This window comes from Fomitopsis serialis (assembly GCF_022376445.1).
Source record: "Fomitopsis serialis strain Sig1Antser10 chromosome Unknown B0H18scaffold_9, whole genome shotgun sequence".
Classification (NCBI taxonomy): domain Eukaryota; kingdom Fungi; phylum Basidiomycota; class Agaricomycetes; order Polyporales; family Fomitopsidaceae; genus Fomitopsis; species Fomitopsis serialis.
In genome coordinates, this window is record NW_025954969.1 from 611190 (window position 1) to 627935 (window position 16746).

The window sequence follows — 16746 nt, forward strand, 5'->3', positions numbered from 1 at the left end:
TCGAAAGAAGCGCGAAGCGTGAGTGTTTGACGTATCGGGAAGGAATGATACCTAATAAGGAAAGTATTGTACAGCAGGCATATGGGCACCCTCCTGGGCGACAGACGTCCCTTGAGTCCCCTTCCAGCGTTGACTGACGAACCCTTGTCTCGGTACGTGATTGGCAGCTCGCACGCGGTGCTATTTACTAATCGCGACCTGGTCCCCCAGCAGGTGCGGCACTCGGCGTTGCGGCGCTCGTCTCGTCCTACTAGCGGGTCCGCGTCGCGGCCTTCCGGTTCGTCGCAGGCGCGCCGGTAGAGTCGAGAGTAACGTAGGGAATTGTAACGAAAAAGAAAAAGAAAGACGTGGGATGGGTTTCCCTTCCACAACGTGTAGGTGCCCGTTGGTGCGGAGCCTACCGTGGTACATGTCGCTACACTGACAGCAAACCCAAAGGCTGGCGTTCGGATGCCTCTCCTCGGTTGATGTACCATAATAGTGCGTATCAGCGAAGATCCCTCTGAAGAAGGCCTCGGTGAGCCGTTCGTGCCGATGTCTTGACTGCCTATCTTGCCAGTCCGAGCGTGCTATCGCATGTACATATGATCTGGTACGCTTGTACTCGACTTGAAGTAGCGTTTCGTGTGCACTCCCAGTATCAGAAGCCAGGTTCACGTCCTTGGTTTTCCATGCGGAATGTTCAGTATCCCTAATTCATCCGTCTAGCTTCCGATTACAGCTCTACTCATGCACTGTACACACGGTGATAGGAGGCGCATGGGCCGCGATCACAAGCCTCAGATACGTTTGAGGACAGTCTTCGGGTCAGGTGAGTTAACTGTCGCATCCTTTTGCTCGAGGAGTGGGGGCGTTTACTCGGAGAAATGGTAGTCACGAGAGTGCGGATGCTGCTGTTACTTTCTCAAGTAAACCCGGCCATGCCAGGCATCATGATCCTCCCCTGCTGCAGCACATGAGAACACATGGGAGTAGACTTGTCGATGACTGATCACGAACTCACACAATCCCTGTATTCCTGGTCAGCGGGAAGAGACGAGCGACAGCACGGGGAACTCGTTCGTCGGCATATATAACTCGGCGGTCTACAGAGGGACTAAGTTCTAGCTACTGCTCGTACTTTTGGCAAGACTTGCCTCCGTGGACGCGCGAGCCGGACGAGATGGACTTTATCGCATTGACGCTCGGATGTCTGGCTGCCATCCCTGTGGCAGCTTCATATACCATCCCAAGTTCCGGCGGAAGCGATATAACGCTGCTGTACTACAACGATGTCGATGGTGAGCCATCTTGGCAATTACTGTCTACCTATTGCTAACGGTTTGTTCGCAGTTCATACCGCGTCTGAGCACCAAAGTGTACTCCTCCTGTCTCCACTCTTGAATTCAGAAGCAGATTCTGCATGCGCTAGTTTGGGAGAAACGCTCCTTCCGGTCAACGAGTCGTTCTACCACACGGAGCTAATTCCATCGCTCCAATATCAGGTTTACCAGGGCCACTACAGCGAAGCCCAGTTGTATTGGATCCAATCGACTGGTAGCTCCTGCGAAGCAGTCAACTCACTTGGCTTCGTCGTGCCAGCTCCCTGCGCGCTCCAACTGCCAGCACTCTGCAGTCAGAGTGCACAGTTCGGTGCTTCTCCTGAACCAGCGAACTCTCTCACCGTTCAGGCTAACGACCTGACAATCACTGGGTACGCGCGAGCATCCGGAGATTCCTCGTCGTTTTTTATCTTACGTTCTGCTATTCTAGCTATCGTGATCAACTGTCATTCCGCTTCGAAGGCATCCCATATGCTGATCCTCCCGAGCGATTCACGTATCCGACAACATGGACAGGGAGCAAAACCTTGAACGCGACAGCATTTGGGTCCGAATGCGTCCAGTCTGGCGTCCCCAATGGCAGCGAGGATTGCCTTTTTCTCAACGTCTGGACGCCATACATCCCAGAGGACCCGTCCACCGCTCCCTCTTCGAAGCTAAAGCCAGTCTTCTTCTGGATTCATGGCGGTGCCTTCACGGGCGGCACCGGATCCGACCCGACGTTCGCGGGCGGCAACATGGCGTCGCGCGGGGACGTCGTCGTCGTCACGATCAACTATCGTCTATCCACCCTCGGCTTCCTCGCTCTCGAGGATGGGAAGACGAACGGGAACTTCGGGCTTGCTGACCAGGTCGCGGCGCTGGACTGGGTCAGAGAATACATCACGGCGTTCGGCGGGGACCCCGATCGCATCACGATATTCGGGCAGTCTGCTGGCGCGGGCTCCGTACGCGCCCTCTTAGGCTCGCCGCAGGCAATTGGCAAATTCGCCGCGGCGATCCCAATGAGCAACTTGGCGGGTTCGGACTATGCGACGACGTACTCGCTGTACTACACCATCCCTGAGGAAGTGACCGCAGTAGTGGAACCGATCTTGGAGGAAATTGGGTGCAATGCAACGGATGCGGCTGGTGCCCTTGCATGTCTGAAGGCCTACGACGCATACGAACTCGTCACTTTGACCAACGTAGCGAGGTTTGTGGGCCGCATTGCACTATTCGCCCTACTTACTTTGTTCGAACAGATTCGTCGTGGTCGATGGAACGTACGTGACCAGGACGGGTTTGATCGTCAATGGCACAGCGAGTCCAGTAGCAAATGTACATACCATGATGGGCTACATGCGGGACGATGGTGCAGCGTTCATCGGATATCCGGTAAGCCTCCCTTACCCTCGTCCACTTAGCGGAATGATCTTACCTTACGCATCAGAACACTACCAACCTGAATGCAGCGCTCATTGCGCAGTCGCTTCCTACCGCTGTGGTCGACAACTCGCTGTTTCCCGTACAGACTGGACCGAACGCAACCTACGACGTCTTCAACGTCACTGCCGGGGTGGCGACGGATGTAGAGTTCCGGTGCCTTGACCAAGCAACGGCGTACTACGCCGTTCAACACAACCTTTTCCAGAGCGTGTGGTTCTACGAGTTCAACCGGAGCTATCAATCAGCTGGATGGAGCCCGAACTATCCTGTTTGCAACGCACCTGTCAGCGATGAATTCCCGTATGGCGATCCTTCCCAAGAGTATTTCAAGTGGGTTTTGTTTGTCACACGTATGTTGTGAAGATACACTGAAGTATTGTCACCATCCAGATGTCATTCAGGAGAGCTGTACTACGTGTTCGGCAGTCTACCGAGCACGTCCCCTTACCGCGACGAACTTGACCTTCCTTTCATGCAGCGTACGATCGATGTGTGGACTTCCTTCGCGCGCACTTATAATCCGAACCCGGACCCAGCGTATCTGGCAGTCCGGTGGTACAACAACACGCTTGCTGCCATCTACGCAGAGGAGCCTTGGATACCAGTCACCTCTGCGAACCTGAACACGGCGCCGTTGCGGACGTTGCAGTGGACTAGCTTCATGGGTCCATTCGCGGAGCAGGCGCAATGCGATTACTTGGATTACTCTTTGGATTATTACGTCTGAGGTGTGTGGTTCCTGAACAGGCTTTCAAGAATCCAGGAAGTTGCATAGTACGGGCGGCTTAGCAGTCAATGGGCTGTGCAAGATTGTCTCGAAGGGTTCAGTCGAGTCCGAGTAATTATGGTCCACGTATGGCATGACATCGTCCACATAATGACAGAGGCGTGCGCGTGATTGACAGAAAGCTACGGATATCTCTATACCTGCAGGAGAACGTTTGAAGGTGAGTTTCTTGCTGGGCCTTCTTATCTTTAAGTCTCCGACTCCTGGCTCCTCGCTAACCTGATTAAATGCAAGGCCCCCTCCTCCCGTGCATAGGTACTTGGGTCCTCTACTCGGAGTGCATTGGCCCTGATACAGCGAAACCAACCAATAGCTGTGTGTATAACCGCCGTATGCCAGGGTACAGGCCTAATGCGTGGCAGCAAGGCGAGGGTAATGTACATACCAGTAGCATCACTGAGAACACGGTTATATTGCGTGCCAATTACAACAAGACTCGCCAAACCAAGGGGCATCGTTCTATCGTGATACACGTCGAGTCATTTCCTTCGTGAAGGGTTAAGGGATCATATACATGCACGACAAAGCACATCAATCGGAGCAAGCGCACTCGCATTAGCGATAAATAACTGAGCAGCGATCATGAATGGCATAAGAGTCCGAAGTCACATCACATCTCGTTCTTGATCATTATACTGAAACAGTGTTCGCAGAACGGCAGGCCGTCTCTCTGGAAGAAGGACGGGTTCTCAAATGGCTGGTCACAACCCTGAAGAGACACATGCACGACGATCAGCAACGCAACATCAGCGCGCGCATCAAGAGGGGACGCACCGCGCATGTGAAGCACTCCCAGCAGTACTTCCCGCCCAGCGCCTCCACCGCCCTCATCCCATCCCTGATGGGCTTCTTGCACTTCTTGCACTTGGGCAGGCGCAAGCGCACGTGGCACTGTTCGCAGTACGGGTGTCCGCGGTACACGGTGAACCCCACATCGCCTTCCCCGCTGCTGAAGTCGCCGTCTCCCGAGAACGTCTGCCCGCCTAAGCACAGAATGAGCACGGAAGTCCGAAAATACATATCTGATCAGACACGCACCTCCGGCTGGCCGGAATGAACTCCCTTTAGGATCCATGAACGGGTCCCCGCACTCTGCGCAGAAGAAGTGCTGCTGGTGGTATGTGCGCTTGCCTAGCTCGTGGTCGTCCAGCGTGATGAAGCGCTCGTCGATGATCGACGTCTTGCAATGGTAACACTTGGGCGCGAACGCCTGCACCAGCCACGTTAGAAACTCACGCTACACACTATTCCAAGGATGGGCGAAGCTCCGGAATGAAACACACCTCGTGGTAGTCCAAGTTGCAGTATGCCCTCCCTCGTGCTCGTAGCTGCTCAGGTTCTCCAGCAGCTCGTCGCACACGCAGCACCGGAAGCACCCGGGTGCCACTTCGCATCCATCGCATACACCGTCCTTCCAACGATCGCGCCCCCACACCCTCCGCATATCAGCCCAGGGCCCTTCCTGATGACCTGCTCGAGCGGGCTCCTCGAACTAACTTTCTTCGCCTTCCTCGACGCGCCACCGATGCTAATCTGCGGCACCGACGAGTCGTCATCCGCATCCCCGACCGAGATGCTCGGAATTGGCGGGGCGTCGTCATCGGCACCCGATATGTTGATGATAGGCCCACCAACATCGTCGTCACTCGAGCCCGACACGCTGATGGAGATCGCTGGCACACCGGGAGCCACACCATCGCTGTCCGAACCCGAGTCCGAGTCCGCAGTCGCAGGGAAAGACACCTTAGGAATTGGCTGGCGGGCTCCTGCCCTGATAGTGTTCGGTTCGAAGGTGCCATTGGCGGCCGGTACGGGTGTCCTGTTATTCTGGGTGCGGCTAAGCGAGTCCTTGCGCGGGGGCCGGGCCACGACCGGCGGAGGCGGCTGCGGGAAGGACGACAGAGTGAAGACCGAGCCGACGGAGTCCCTGGAGCGTAGCGGGGGGCGTGTGGGGGAGACGAGGCGACGACGGGGAGGGCGAAACGATGGGTGGATGTGGCGGGGCGAATGGAGGCGGCGGCGGGAAGGACGAGAGGGTGAAGACGGAGCTGTCCGACACACCAGACTGCGGGGGCGTTGCGGAAGCGGGCGACTCGTACGGCGTGTGCGGCGAACGGGCTGGCCGGGCCGTGTCAGTTCGTCTGTACGTATCGACGGTCGCCTCGCGCCGCGAAGGGGGCTGGTTGGTGCCGGTCGCACAGGGGACGGGGAGCGTCGGAGAGAGGGGGGCGGCGCATCGTCGAGGCTCTCCAGTGCAGCCGGTGCGCGAGGTAGCTGCGGCAAGCCTGCAGGCCAGCGTCTCGTTATGGGCGGCGCGTATTGCTGCGCCGAGACAGTCGGCACGGACTGGGAATGGCCGTGGCGTGACGGTGGGCGTGGGTCCAAGTCCACATTGCCTCCAGGGTCGTGCAGGGACATTTCTGCAAACCGCGAGGTCGCGCTTCGTTGCGTGGTATTCGAGTCTCTGCTTGCGCTCGAACGGATCTGCGATGGGAGATCTCGAATGCCGTATTGCGGGCTCGAGCGACCTGCCCAGTCCTGTGGACGCGAAAGCAACGCACTCCCAGCGATGTCATCATCATCAGAGCTCTCTGCAGAACCTTCCCGTGCACCGGGCGATGGACTCGGCGAACGGACGAGGGGTCGTCCGTTAGGCTGTGGCAGTTTCCGAGGAGGCGAGCTTGTCTGGCCTGCAGACGGTTGCTGTGACTGGTGCCCGGACTGGCTCCGGGACTGACTACCTGGTGACTGTGGCAGCGGACGTACTGACGGTGGTGGAGTTGGTGCGGGGCCCGACACAGTACTCCGTCGCTCGACTTGCGGTTCGCCTGGCGTAGGTAGGGCACGCTTCCAGTGCGGTACGAACCTCTGACCAGACGGGGTACCGAGCGGGAGTACGGCCTCGGCAACGCTTCGCGCCTGCGCAATGGGATGCGGGGAGGCCATCTGCGCCTCGGCGAACGTACGCTTGGTCGGGCTGGGACTTCGCGCAAGGTTCGGTTGCCCAAGGGACCGCGGTAACGCTGGTTGAGGAAGGGGACGAGGAGGACTTACCGCGACGGTCGGCTTCGGTTGTGGTGCCCGAGGCGACGTAGGAGTGGTGGGTCGCGCAGGTGTCGGAATGGAAGAGACCGAGAGGGATGTCCTGTGAGTAGGCGCAGGCGGACCAGGAGATGGCGTTGGTTGAAGCGGCGGGTGGGTAGAGATGGAGTTACTCCGTGCTGCGCGTCCTGGGTCGGGCAGCGGTCGTCTCGCAGGTCCAGGCGACGGTGTCGTATGTCGCGGAAGGGCACTGCGTTGTTCAAATGAGGATGCGTAGCTTGCCTGGGGTGAGTATGTAGGCAGGGCAGCATACTGAGGTTGTGGAGGATGTCCGTAGGCAATGGCCTGTGGTAGTGCAGGTAGAGACGACTGTGCAGCATGTGCAGCAATTCCAGCGTGCGTGTGCGCGGGATATGTTGTAGGGGCATGCGAGTAGGCAGCGTTCGCATTCACATGGCTATAGATCTGCTGCTGAGGGAGCTGCGGCTGCTGCTTGACGTAAGCCTGGTACGGATAGGGCTGAGTTCTAGGGTCATACTGCGTCGCCATCCCAGGCTGGGGGTAAGCGTACGCGTTGTGCGCCATGATTGTAGCACCCTACTCCTTTCGAACATCAATCGACAGCTACGAGGCCGGCAGAGACGAGAACGGTGAGGAGAAGGTGGACTGGTAAGATCTGTAGTCAGTGTATAAGAGACCGGTCTCATTGCTTAGACGCCTCACCTGCATCAAACAATTCCCACCCGCCACTTGCCCGCCGCTCTCATACTGTATCAAGGCGGCTCACTGGCGGTGGACGGCCGGGGGCAGCGCGAGGATCTGCCAGTGCCATCCCTTCAACGTGCACTGAGCAAAATTGTCAGAGAGCTTCGGAAACAGTTGACTTCTTGGCAGATCAACTTCGATTCGAAGGGACAGCAAGTTGACTGTCTCCGTATGGTAGGTGTCTAGTATGTAATACCGATAGTGACTACGTACGCTGGCCGAACAACTTAATGGAAAACCGACAAGTTACTGGCAGCGGAGGGACCAGGTAACACATCTGTGCAACGCATTTCTGCGATGTTTCTCTCTTGCGCAGTCACTACGTCCACTATTGGCCCCGACTCACCCGAAAGAATCCTTGAACGGGAACCCCAAAGCAAATTCAACGTATGCAATGTCGACGGCAATCTGTGCGCAAGCAATGTCCCCTATGCATCTCATCATAAGTGTTTTTCAGTACACCGTCCTACATGAGGGACTCGGATGCATCGTAAGTACACGACATTACCCATAGCAGTTCAATGAATAACCAAGATATTCGCACTGCGATTGCTCGGCAAATCCGGCGTTGAGATCCGTTCATTGGAGCGTTCTGAGCGCAGATGTGTAGAAGTTGGACGGCGTGACCTCCTCCCAAGGGGCCTCTGCGTTGACCGCCGCAAGTGTCTCGTTGTAACCTCGGACAGTCAGATACTCCGCATCAGGGTTCGGATCGTACGTGCGCGCGAACGCCGTCCAGACGTCCACCATGCGCTGCATGAAGAGTAGGTCCTGGTCGTCGCGGTAGGGGAGATCGCCGAGACCACCCCATACGTACATCGCCTCGCCAGAATGACACCTATATCAGTAAAGCAAAATCAGTCAATCAGGTTACTCGCGTGCATGAACAGCGAAGCTTTCGTACTTGAAGTATTCCTGGGACGGATCGCCATACGGATATTCAGCAGTAGTCAGGGCTTCGCAGACAGGGTAAGTTGGGGCTGTTCCCCAGGCGGCTGGTAGCTGCGGTTGAACTGATAGTACCACACGCTTTCAAATAGGTTGTGCGTGACGCCGGACCACGCCGTGGCTTGGTCAAGGCATCGGAGTTCAACGTCCGTCGCGGCCCTCCGTCACATTGAAGACATCGAGTGTGACGTTCGGCCCTGTGGTATATGACTCGATGAGAGGGTTGTTGGCCACACCTGTCGGGAGATATTGTGCTGCCAGAGCGGCGGTCACATTCGTGGTCGTCTAAGGGTTGTATGAGCAACAGATGGGCATGCTATGCATTGGGACAGCATACCGGGTATCCGATGAACGCTGCACCATCATCTCGCATGTTACCCATCATGACGTGCACTTTGGCGACATACCCAGTACCGTTGAGGATAAGTCCATCCGTAGTGATGATCGTGCCGTCTACGACATTATACCTAAAAACCTTCGATGAGTACGCTCGTTCGGATGAAGCGACTGGCCAAACGAACCTAGCTACATTGTGCAGAGTGACGAGGCTATAAGCGTCATAGTCCCTCAGGCACGTCAGCGCATCAGAGGCGCTGCAACTGGTCTCCTCAATAATGGGGTCCACCGCGACGGACACCTCCTCCGAAATAGTGTAGTAAAGCGAGTACGTCGTCGCGTAGTCCGAGCCCGCCAAGTTGCTCATCGGGATAGCCGCCGCGAACTTGCCAATTGTCTGCGAGGAGCCCAGCATAGCGCGGACGGACCCCGCCCCCGCCGACTGCCCGAACATCGTGATACGAGTCGGGTCGCCGCCGAACGCAGTGATGTACTGCCTGACCCAGTCGAGCGCCAGGATCTGGTCAGCGATGCCAAAGTTGCCGTTCGTTTGCCCGTCTTCGAGCGCGAGAAAGCCGAGCGTAGAGAGTCGGTAGTTAATCGTCACGATGACGACGTCGCCACGAGAGGCCATGTTCCCTCCATCGGACTAAGACCCCGCTCCGCTCGTGAAGGCTCCGCCGTGAATCCAGAACATGACCGGCTTCAGGCCCTCCGTCGAGGCGGTCCCATTCTGCCGGATGTACGGGGTATATATGTTGAGGAAGAGGTAGTCCTCGCTGCCGTATGGCGGTGGGACACCCGACTGGATACACTCTGGCCCGTAGGCTGTCGCGTTTAGTACTGTATTCCCTGAGTACATCGTGGAGTAAGTGAAGCGCCCCGGGGCATTGGCGTACGGAATGCCCTCGAATCGGAACGAGGCTTGATCATGGTAGCTGGTATCAACACACGTCAGAATTCTAGCTATCAGGCTCACGGCCAGAACTCCGGACACGGATGTACCCAGTGATAGTCAGGTTGCTGGCGTAGACAGTGATCTTGTTCGTCGGCTCTGCGGCAGCGCCGATCGCTGAGCTCTGGCTGCAGAACGCAGGCAAGACCGTATCGCAGGAGACGGAGGAGACGTATCCCTGGACATTGACCGCCTGGCACGCGGTTCCTGATGAAGCGACCCAGTACAGCTGAGAATCTGGATAGGCTCTCATACGTTAGGTATCCAAGGGAATACACGAGTTCCGTGGTGAAGAACGTCTCGTTGACCGGGAGAAGTGCTTCCGCTAGCGCCTCGCATGCAGTCGCTGCATCTGCTTCCGTCTTGGGGGACAGGAGCAAAGTGCTTTGATGCGTAGACGACGTGTACGCTGCATGGAAGGGCATCAGTTTCAAAGGAACAAAACGACGCGAGTGACTTACAATCGAGGTCATTGTACTAGTACAACAATGTGATGTCGCTGCCAACCGAACTCGGTGATGGGATGATGAAAGAGCTCGCCAGAGGGGCGATCGAGGCCAGGGTCAGGGCAAGGAATGCCACATTGCAACTTTGGTTCCAACGATGTCGACGTTCCGCCTGTGGAGCAGCAGAGGCTGGAGGTGAAAGTGAGCTATATAATGACTGCCTCCCTTCATATTTTCTCCGCTTCTCGGGCAAAGTGGTCGGCGGATAATGAAATGAGTGGCACGGCGTCTTACCATGGGTTCCAAGACAGCACGGAGTTACCCAGGCTACGCGAGTGCAACCGGGAAGAGTGTTCCCTCCACGTTGAGAGCACACTCGTGAATGGAACATCTCTCCGAGTAAAACCCCTTACCATAGAGACGGCCAAATTGCAGTCCGGTACAAAGGATACTGTGTATCAATACTTCAGTGCTGCCTTCTCACGAGGAGTCATCGGGCGGTCGAACATAGAACCGGGAGAGGAAATGCTTGCGGGAGCTGGCTAACAATGGATCGAGCTTCGATATTAGCAAGTACAGTGTGAAGTCTGAGATCATGAGTACGTACCCATACTATCTGAGTGCTTGAATTGAGAACTGCGAAGTTCGATTTCAATTCCAGGGCCCGTATCAACGAGTAGTGGTGCATCTGTTCTGGAGAATCGCTATAGCTGGAAGGATGCTCGTTATAGAACATTGGTACATTCCCGTAGATCTGCACGAGGCCATGACGCTTCGGCGAATAGCTTGGGCGTACATGAGATTTTGAGGTCTATATAGCACGGACGAGCATGGACTATCACCAGCCAGGAGGGCATAGTCAGTGTGCATTGTCGAGTCTGCAACATAATTAATATTAATTTAGCATGCCGACAGCCAACCGGGCTGTGTATAAAATACTGGCGAAAGGAAGACATGAATATCGTGCTGAGATGGCTCCGCTTCTCTGCTGCATCGGTAGATACCTAGTTCCTTGGGATCTGACTTTCAAGTTCGTCGTCCGTGGTCGCTCGTTTCCTCCGCCTTGGCGCACAGCAGCGCACGGTACGGCGTGTCTTTCCAAAGGCGGAAAACGCGCCAAAGACAGATCTGGAAGCGCTTCGCATGGTTTGACGAGGATTGCTGAAACAGTCGAACAGCTGCGGGACCTTGTCCTGGAGGCTCTGCGCCGACCACAAGTCGAAAACGACAGTGAGCAAGATGCAGAGTGAGACGATGGCGAAGATGAACCCGCTGAGCAGGCGAGTCCATAAGCCTGTCCCTGCTAAGCAGACCCATGTGATCGCGATGTAGAAGGCCCCCATCCTATGTACAATGTGAGCTCAGGCGATATTGATGAACAGGTATCGTCGAGACATACCCCAGAGAAACAGTACGCTTGGCAAACTGAAAGAGATGGCCACAATCTCTAGACCATACCGCATATTCGCTCTGCCGTCAAGATAATTTGACTAGGCGGTAGAGTTTACAATGTCGTTCAACTAGCACACACGTTCAGAAGCTGGCACACGTACCGCCGATTCTGCAGTCATGTGCGCATCCAAGCGGTGTTCCCGAGAGAGAATAGTACACAAGATGATGTTGCCGAGGCTGAGGAATGTGGATATATAGCTCGCAATTTGCGCCATACTCCGGTCCGAATGGTTCGTGTCGATACTTTGGATAGCCAGTAACCCGACGTTGGCGGTCAACAATACAGTTGCCTACGGGCTCCAGATGAACAAAACCACATCTCAAGTATGCGATGGCACTCACGGGGTGATGGAGGTCTCCCAATCTTTTTGAAGATTAGTGATGAAGGCTTTCCATGGCTGATAGTTCACCGTTCGGTCTACCCAGATTTTTTGTAGCTCACCGAGATACTGGAGCGGTAGATTGAAGAACAGAGGGGATACCCATCGCAGCAGTCGCGAGGGTTTACGAGTAGATTGCTCGTACGTACTCCTATGCCGCTCTAGGCGGGCTTCACGTTCACCATGCATGTTTACAAAGCGATCCCAGGCTGCGACCATGTGAGATCTCTTGGTAAACTGCATAATTTGATGCATCAAACTCACTGAGAACAAACATAGTGCGCGCTGAGGGATAGAAATGATATCAGCGTTCACCGCCAACTGCAGAACAACAAGTCTTCTCACCTAACACCCACATCGAAGGAGCCCCAGAGTCAACTGGGAAACCGTGTCGCCGTTCCTCAGACTTATGACAGAGGAATATGCGACGTTGTTTACCTTCAATGTTCCGCGTGGCCGTTGATATCTTCTGCAGGTCGTCATAATCCCAAGAAGATGTTGATGTGGTAGACGTCGTAACATCTGTGCACACATCAATCAGAGTATGACTCAGTCATAGACGTTTTGGAGCGATCTCACCGAAGGCAAGGGTGTTCAGAGTCTCATTGACTTCGTCGAGCAACTCCTTCGACACAGAGCGCCCATGAGGAAAAAGGTACACGTGTTGCCTGTTTCTATTCAATCAACGGAGACGACGGACATTCCTGGTCAGATCTGAGTGAGCTTCTAGTATGCTGGTGGGACGAGACACCTACCCCGGAGATACTGACCAATAGAGTGATTGGACTGCATTCCCTATCCACACCTGTGTGAATCGGACATGGGAAGTAAAGGAAGGTACGTGGTCAATTGCTCACTGAGATAGAATAGGTCGCTTATAGGCCGAGCGTCGCCGCTAATCAGAGCTGAGTCCACTTCGTCCAACCAAAAGACGGAGCGTGTTGTCTCGCTGACGAGGTAATACAAGCATTCCGTCTCGTCTCGTTCATTTTGGCACAGGTATAGGACTACCTCGGTATCTGTCGGTAGACCTTGTGATATTGATAGCTCAGACCGCAACATGTCAGCAAATGCATCGAGATCTCGTGAAGCAGCCGAATCGTCCATCCAATGGTCAGTGTGGTAGCGTATATTCTGGGTTGATAACAAGTCATTATCAGTAATGATCTCTCGCTCGAAGGCTTGACACATACGTACATTTATTATCTTCGTGAAGTATACGTGACCCTCAGGATGCTCTTGACGCTTCCACAGTGATTCTGAGTCAGGCCTATGCAGAATGGAACTCAGAAGAGACTCGAGGTATGACGGGTACGTGCTCACTGTCTGAATGATGAGGTCATCGGGGGTACTTTGTCAATTGATATTGTCCAACAGGAAGGATCGCTGAAGAATATTCTAACGTTAGCAGAGCTGTTGAAGGAACGTGGCCTGAAGCTGTCACTCACAAACGGTGTCTGCATTCGTATCTCGCCTTCGATACCAACTCGGGGGTGGTCGGCTGCGGTCTACTAGGACCTGAGCGTTGGTGTTGCGTATTGCCAGAGGCATCATTTGTGGGCACCGCCATCCCACTGATTGGTACAGCGGCATTATCACGCGCGTCGAACTGCTGGTGCTCTGTTGCACCCGGATTCGCCCATGTCGGCAAGGTGATCGAGTCAGGATCCTCCCCCGACAAGCGATCATGATGTACGCGGCGGCAGGAGGAAGGAGAGGTAGAACGAGCCCGTAGAATGCTGTTCTCTTCAGGTACCGCATGACTATTGGCAAGAGAGGTGTTACTGGGACTCCTTGACAGGCTAGTCGTCCCTGCGTGTGGCGTTGGTGACTTGAAGAGAACGAAGAAACCCATGTCGTAAGCTGTGATAGTTTCGAGTAGTGCACTGTGAGCTACGTCGTAGGGCTTGAGACACGGGTACCGGGACAGAGCAGACTATGTGTACTCCCCTTTTCATCGCCATTCATTGAATAGGACAGCCGTTACACACGAGGCAGTCACGGCCTCGAATCATCGTATTACCGCCGTGTGCAGCGATTGGTCAGAATGACATCAGCAGCTCAACGGTGTCCTCCATACTCATAAGTAAGTGGATTGCCGCAGGACTGTAGCTGGATAGCAGCATAGGTTTCCCAGGCTATTTCCCACAGGATAACACCTGGTTCCAGCGTACCGAGTACAACTGTAGTACGTACCACAGTACTGCACAGTAGACAGCCCTACTACCTGAGCGTTGGAACCACAATCCGGATACTCACTGCCCTGAGACTGTCATCACAGCCCCGTGCGATTTACCTGTCTGGCTTGCGAATTAGATATATCTAGGACGCGTCGGCCACCCGCGAAGCCTGTGTTCCTTATGACGGATTCCTCGATAGGACCTGGAATAGTGTGGAACAGTACAGCGTGGCTGTTATGATCCCAGTAATGCTAGTCAAGTATGTGCGGAAGCATCACTCATCGAAAGTGGTCTTGAATGCTGGACAGTTGATGGACCACAGAACATAATATTAGAGGACGGACCTTCCTGTACATTGAGACACGGTCGAGCGCACCCGCCCTTACTAAGATATACTCTTTATTCAGCTGTACTGGTCCAAGTGTGGTGCGAAGTCAAGATACGCGTACGAATGCAGGTGGGTGCCACTATGACCGAGGAGGAGGTAGTCCGGAAGACGCGGCGCCAATTTCCGTGAGCCCGGTGAGAGGGTCGAGTTTGCCGCTGAACGCAGGAAGGTATGCGGCGTTGGTATACGGACACCGCACAGACGACGAGCCCTTGTAGATGGGCGTGTAGCTTGCGGCGCAGATCTCGAATTCAGTGAATTCGTCGTAGGATATCTCCACGGCGTCACGCGGGTTACGGTCACCAGCCGCAATCCGTTGGCGAGCCTTGCAGACGACCACGTCAACACAGACCAAAAGAAGAAGAAAGTTCAGCATACCTGCGCTACAATTTTGGGATCAGGGTTGAGCTCCAACAGTCGTCGGGCGAACCTTGCTGCGGTGACGTGGTTGTTCGCTTTCGCGAAGACGCCAATGGCACTGCGCAGCGCGATCTGCAGATGTGGTGGCGCGAGCTTACAGTGCGTGAAGTACGCCGCGAGCTCCAGGCTTCGCCGAACGTTGTCTGGCTCGTCCTTGGTGACTCGTCTGCGCTCCACTTCCAAGCTCACACCCAGGAGGTACTCCTTGGACATGGTGACCATGTCCCGCCACTAAAGAAAATCATCAGCATTCGTGTATATGCAGCTGCAATCATAGTACGCACGAGTTTAGCGTCTTCGTCGGAGGCGATCGGTACGAGCAGAAGCTCGCGTAGTACAGAGCGGAAAGCGTCCTGCGCTTCCGGCAGTTTTGCACCAGAAAGTAGTCGGCACCCCTCGGTAATTTCTGCGCGTAACGCGGCGAGCGTTTTGACAGCGACAGGCAGCACTCTGCTCGAAGACGATTCTTGCGGGTTGCGCCTCAAATGCAGCTGCAAGGGAGGCAATGATGCGAGAGGCGAAAGATAGACGTGCGCTGAGCGATAGGTGGAGAGGAAGAGCGGCTTGAGGTGCACGAAGTTGACCACACCGAACTGTCTACTCAGTAACTGTCAGAAATATCGTCAGCGCTGTGAACACACGGATCCACTAGTGGCACCCACCTGCATAGCCGTGTCAAACGAACCAGCCGCAATGTGATCACCAGCGAACGGCGAGTTGCGCGTCCAAAGTTCCGTCTCGCTGATACCAGGTGCGGCGCCTGCTCCATGCTCAACCTCCTCCTCTGGAAGTTCCTCCTCCTCCTCTTCTTCTGGCTCAAGCTCGTCAGCATCGGGGGCGAGGTCCCACGCATCTTCCTCCACTTCGGCCTCCTCCTCTTCCTCCTCTTCCTTGGCCCATTCATCAAGAGCCGAAGACGCGGTAGCACCTGTCGTGTCGTGACCGTTCATGTATGGTGCCGGCGCACCGTCTTCCAGATGACCATTAGCGAGTGCACGGTCCCAGAAGCTGTCACCGGTCAAGACCGAGGGCCAGGTCAGGTGTTCAATTGGAGTGACCACTGGCGGGGGTCGCAATGTAGAGGGACCGAACGCCGGGATGTCATCAACGTCCGCTTCAGTGAGGCCAGCAGCCTCGAGGATCTGCAGAGCGATGTCGTCGAACCCGTTTGTCTTCGCCGTGAGATAAGCAAGAGGATCTGTCGAGACATTAGCCGTGTGGTTCAAAGACTGACAGGAGGACGCACGAAGGCCGACGTCTCGCAGCACAGCGATGCGTCCCAAATGTCGCCCGAATACAGCGCGTTGTGGAATCGAGACATAGGATCACCCCTCGAATCAGCGATCTTCTGCATCTTGAGCAGTTTGTCGGCGCTTCCCGTAGCGAGGTATAAGAAGGACAGGCGGTCGAAATTCTTCGTCTGCTGGAAGGCCTTCTCGACGATCTACAAGGCGTATGTCAGAACCCATGCATCATAGAACGGAACGGAAATCAAATACCTTATGGTTGCCCTGTTTCAGAGCTTGCTGCGCCAGTCGCTCCCAGCACTCAGGTCGATCGAGTGCGCGGGCCATTTCCGACGCGACTTCAATGTTCCCGCACTCAATCGCAAGATCAAATCGCGTATTCTTGTCTGGACGAAATGTAAGCAATCTACGATTCGTGGTCAGATCGCTATGCACTACAGTAACGATGGGGCATACCTCCGGGAAACCCTTCTGTTGCAGGTACGCGATGATACTCTGACCCAGTAGGTTCGACGTGCGGATAACATGCAGCATCTCCTCATGATTGTTTCGCAACAGTGCCAGTTTGAAGCGGTATTCAGTCGGGTCGATGGTGATGGTCCTGGGGCGTGCAGATCGGTCTAGGCAGTGGACGGTCTTTCCCTTGACGC

The 16746-nt window shown here is 55.2% G+C and overlaps 4 protein-coding genes across 4 annotated transcripts; 1 reads left to right on the plus strand and 3 right to left on the minus strand.

Annotated features, from left to right (window-relative positions):
* Positions 1-1162: 1162 nt before the first annotated feature.
* B0H18DRAFT_952184 (carboxylesterase from carbohydrate esterase) lies at positions 1163-3477 on the plus strand (the record flags this gene model as incomplete). Its single annotated transcript, XM_048042082.1, has 6 exons — positions 1163-1280; positions 1333-1693; positions 1753-2517; positions 2567-2699; positions 2755-3080; positions 3141-3477. 6 exons carry the CDS (start codon positions 1163-1165, stop codon positions 3475-3477), a joined length of 2040 nt encoding a protein of 679 aa, XP_047897711.1.
* Positions 3478-3675: 198 nt separating this feature from the next.
* On the minus strand, positions 3676-7278 carry B0H18DRAFT_985426 (uncharacterized protein). Its single transcript, XM_048044737.1, has 7 exons — positions 4914-7278; positions 4821-4858; positions 4576-4747; positions 4312-4520; positions 3851-4246; positions 3769-3792; positions 3676-3694 (listed from the first exon to the last, which is right to left on the minus strand). The coding sequence occupies exons 1-5, from the start codon at positions 7162-7164 to the stop codon at positions 4148-4150; spliced, it is 2769 nt and encodes a 922-aa protein (XP_047897712.1). The 5' UTR covers positions 7165-7278; the 3' UTR covers positions 3676-3694; positions 3769-3792; positions 3851-4147.
* Positions 7279-7923: 645 nt separating this feature from the next.
* On the minus strand, positions 7924-12683 carry B0H18DRAFT_1199205 (Alpha/Beta hydrolase protein; the record flags this gene model as incomplete). Its single annotated transcript, XM_048036108.1, has 18 exons — positions 7924-8182; positions 8249-8346; positions 8461-8577; positions 8630-8759; positions 8814-9277; positions 9329-9552; positions 9608-9812; positions 9862-9992; positions 10045-10060; positions 10637-10840; positions 11112-11373; positions 11429-11454; positions 11583-11658; positions 11824-11899; positions 11924-12124; positions 12300-12383; positions 12441-12535; positions 12667-12683. The coding sequence occupies 18 exons, from the start codon at positions 12681-12683 to the stop codon at positions 7924-7926; spliced, it is 2685 nt and encodes an 894-aa protein (XP_047897713.1).
* A 1425-nt stretch (positions 12684-14108) lies between these two features.
* B0H18DRAFT_985432 (Coatomer, alpha subunit) lies at positions 14109-15813 on the minus strand. Its single transcript, XM_048044738.1, has 4 exons — positions 15512-15813; positions 15134-15457; positions 14808-15080; positions 14109-14754 (listed from the first exon to the last, which is right to left on the minus strand). Exons 1-4 carry the CDS (start codon positions 15797-15799, stop codon positions 14509-14511), a joined length of 1131 nt encoding a protein of 376 aa, XP_047897714.1. The 5' UTR covers positions 15800-15813; the 3' UTR covers positions 14109-14508.
* Between the last annotated feature and the right edge of the window lie 933 nt (positions 15814-16746).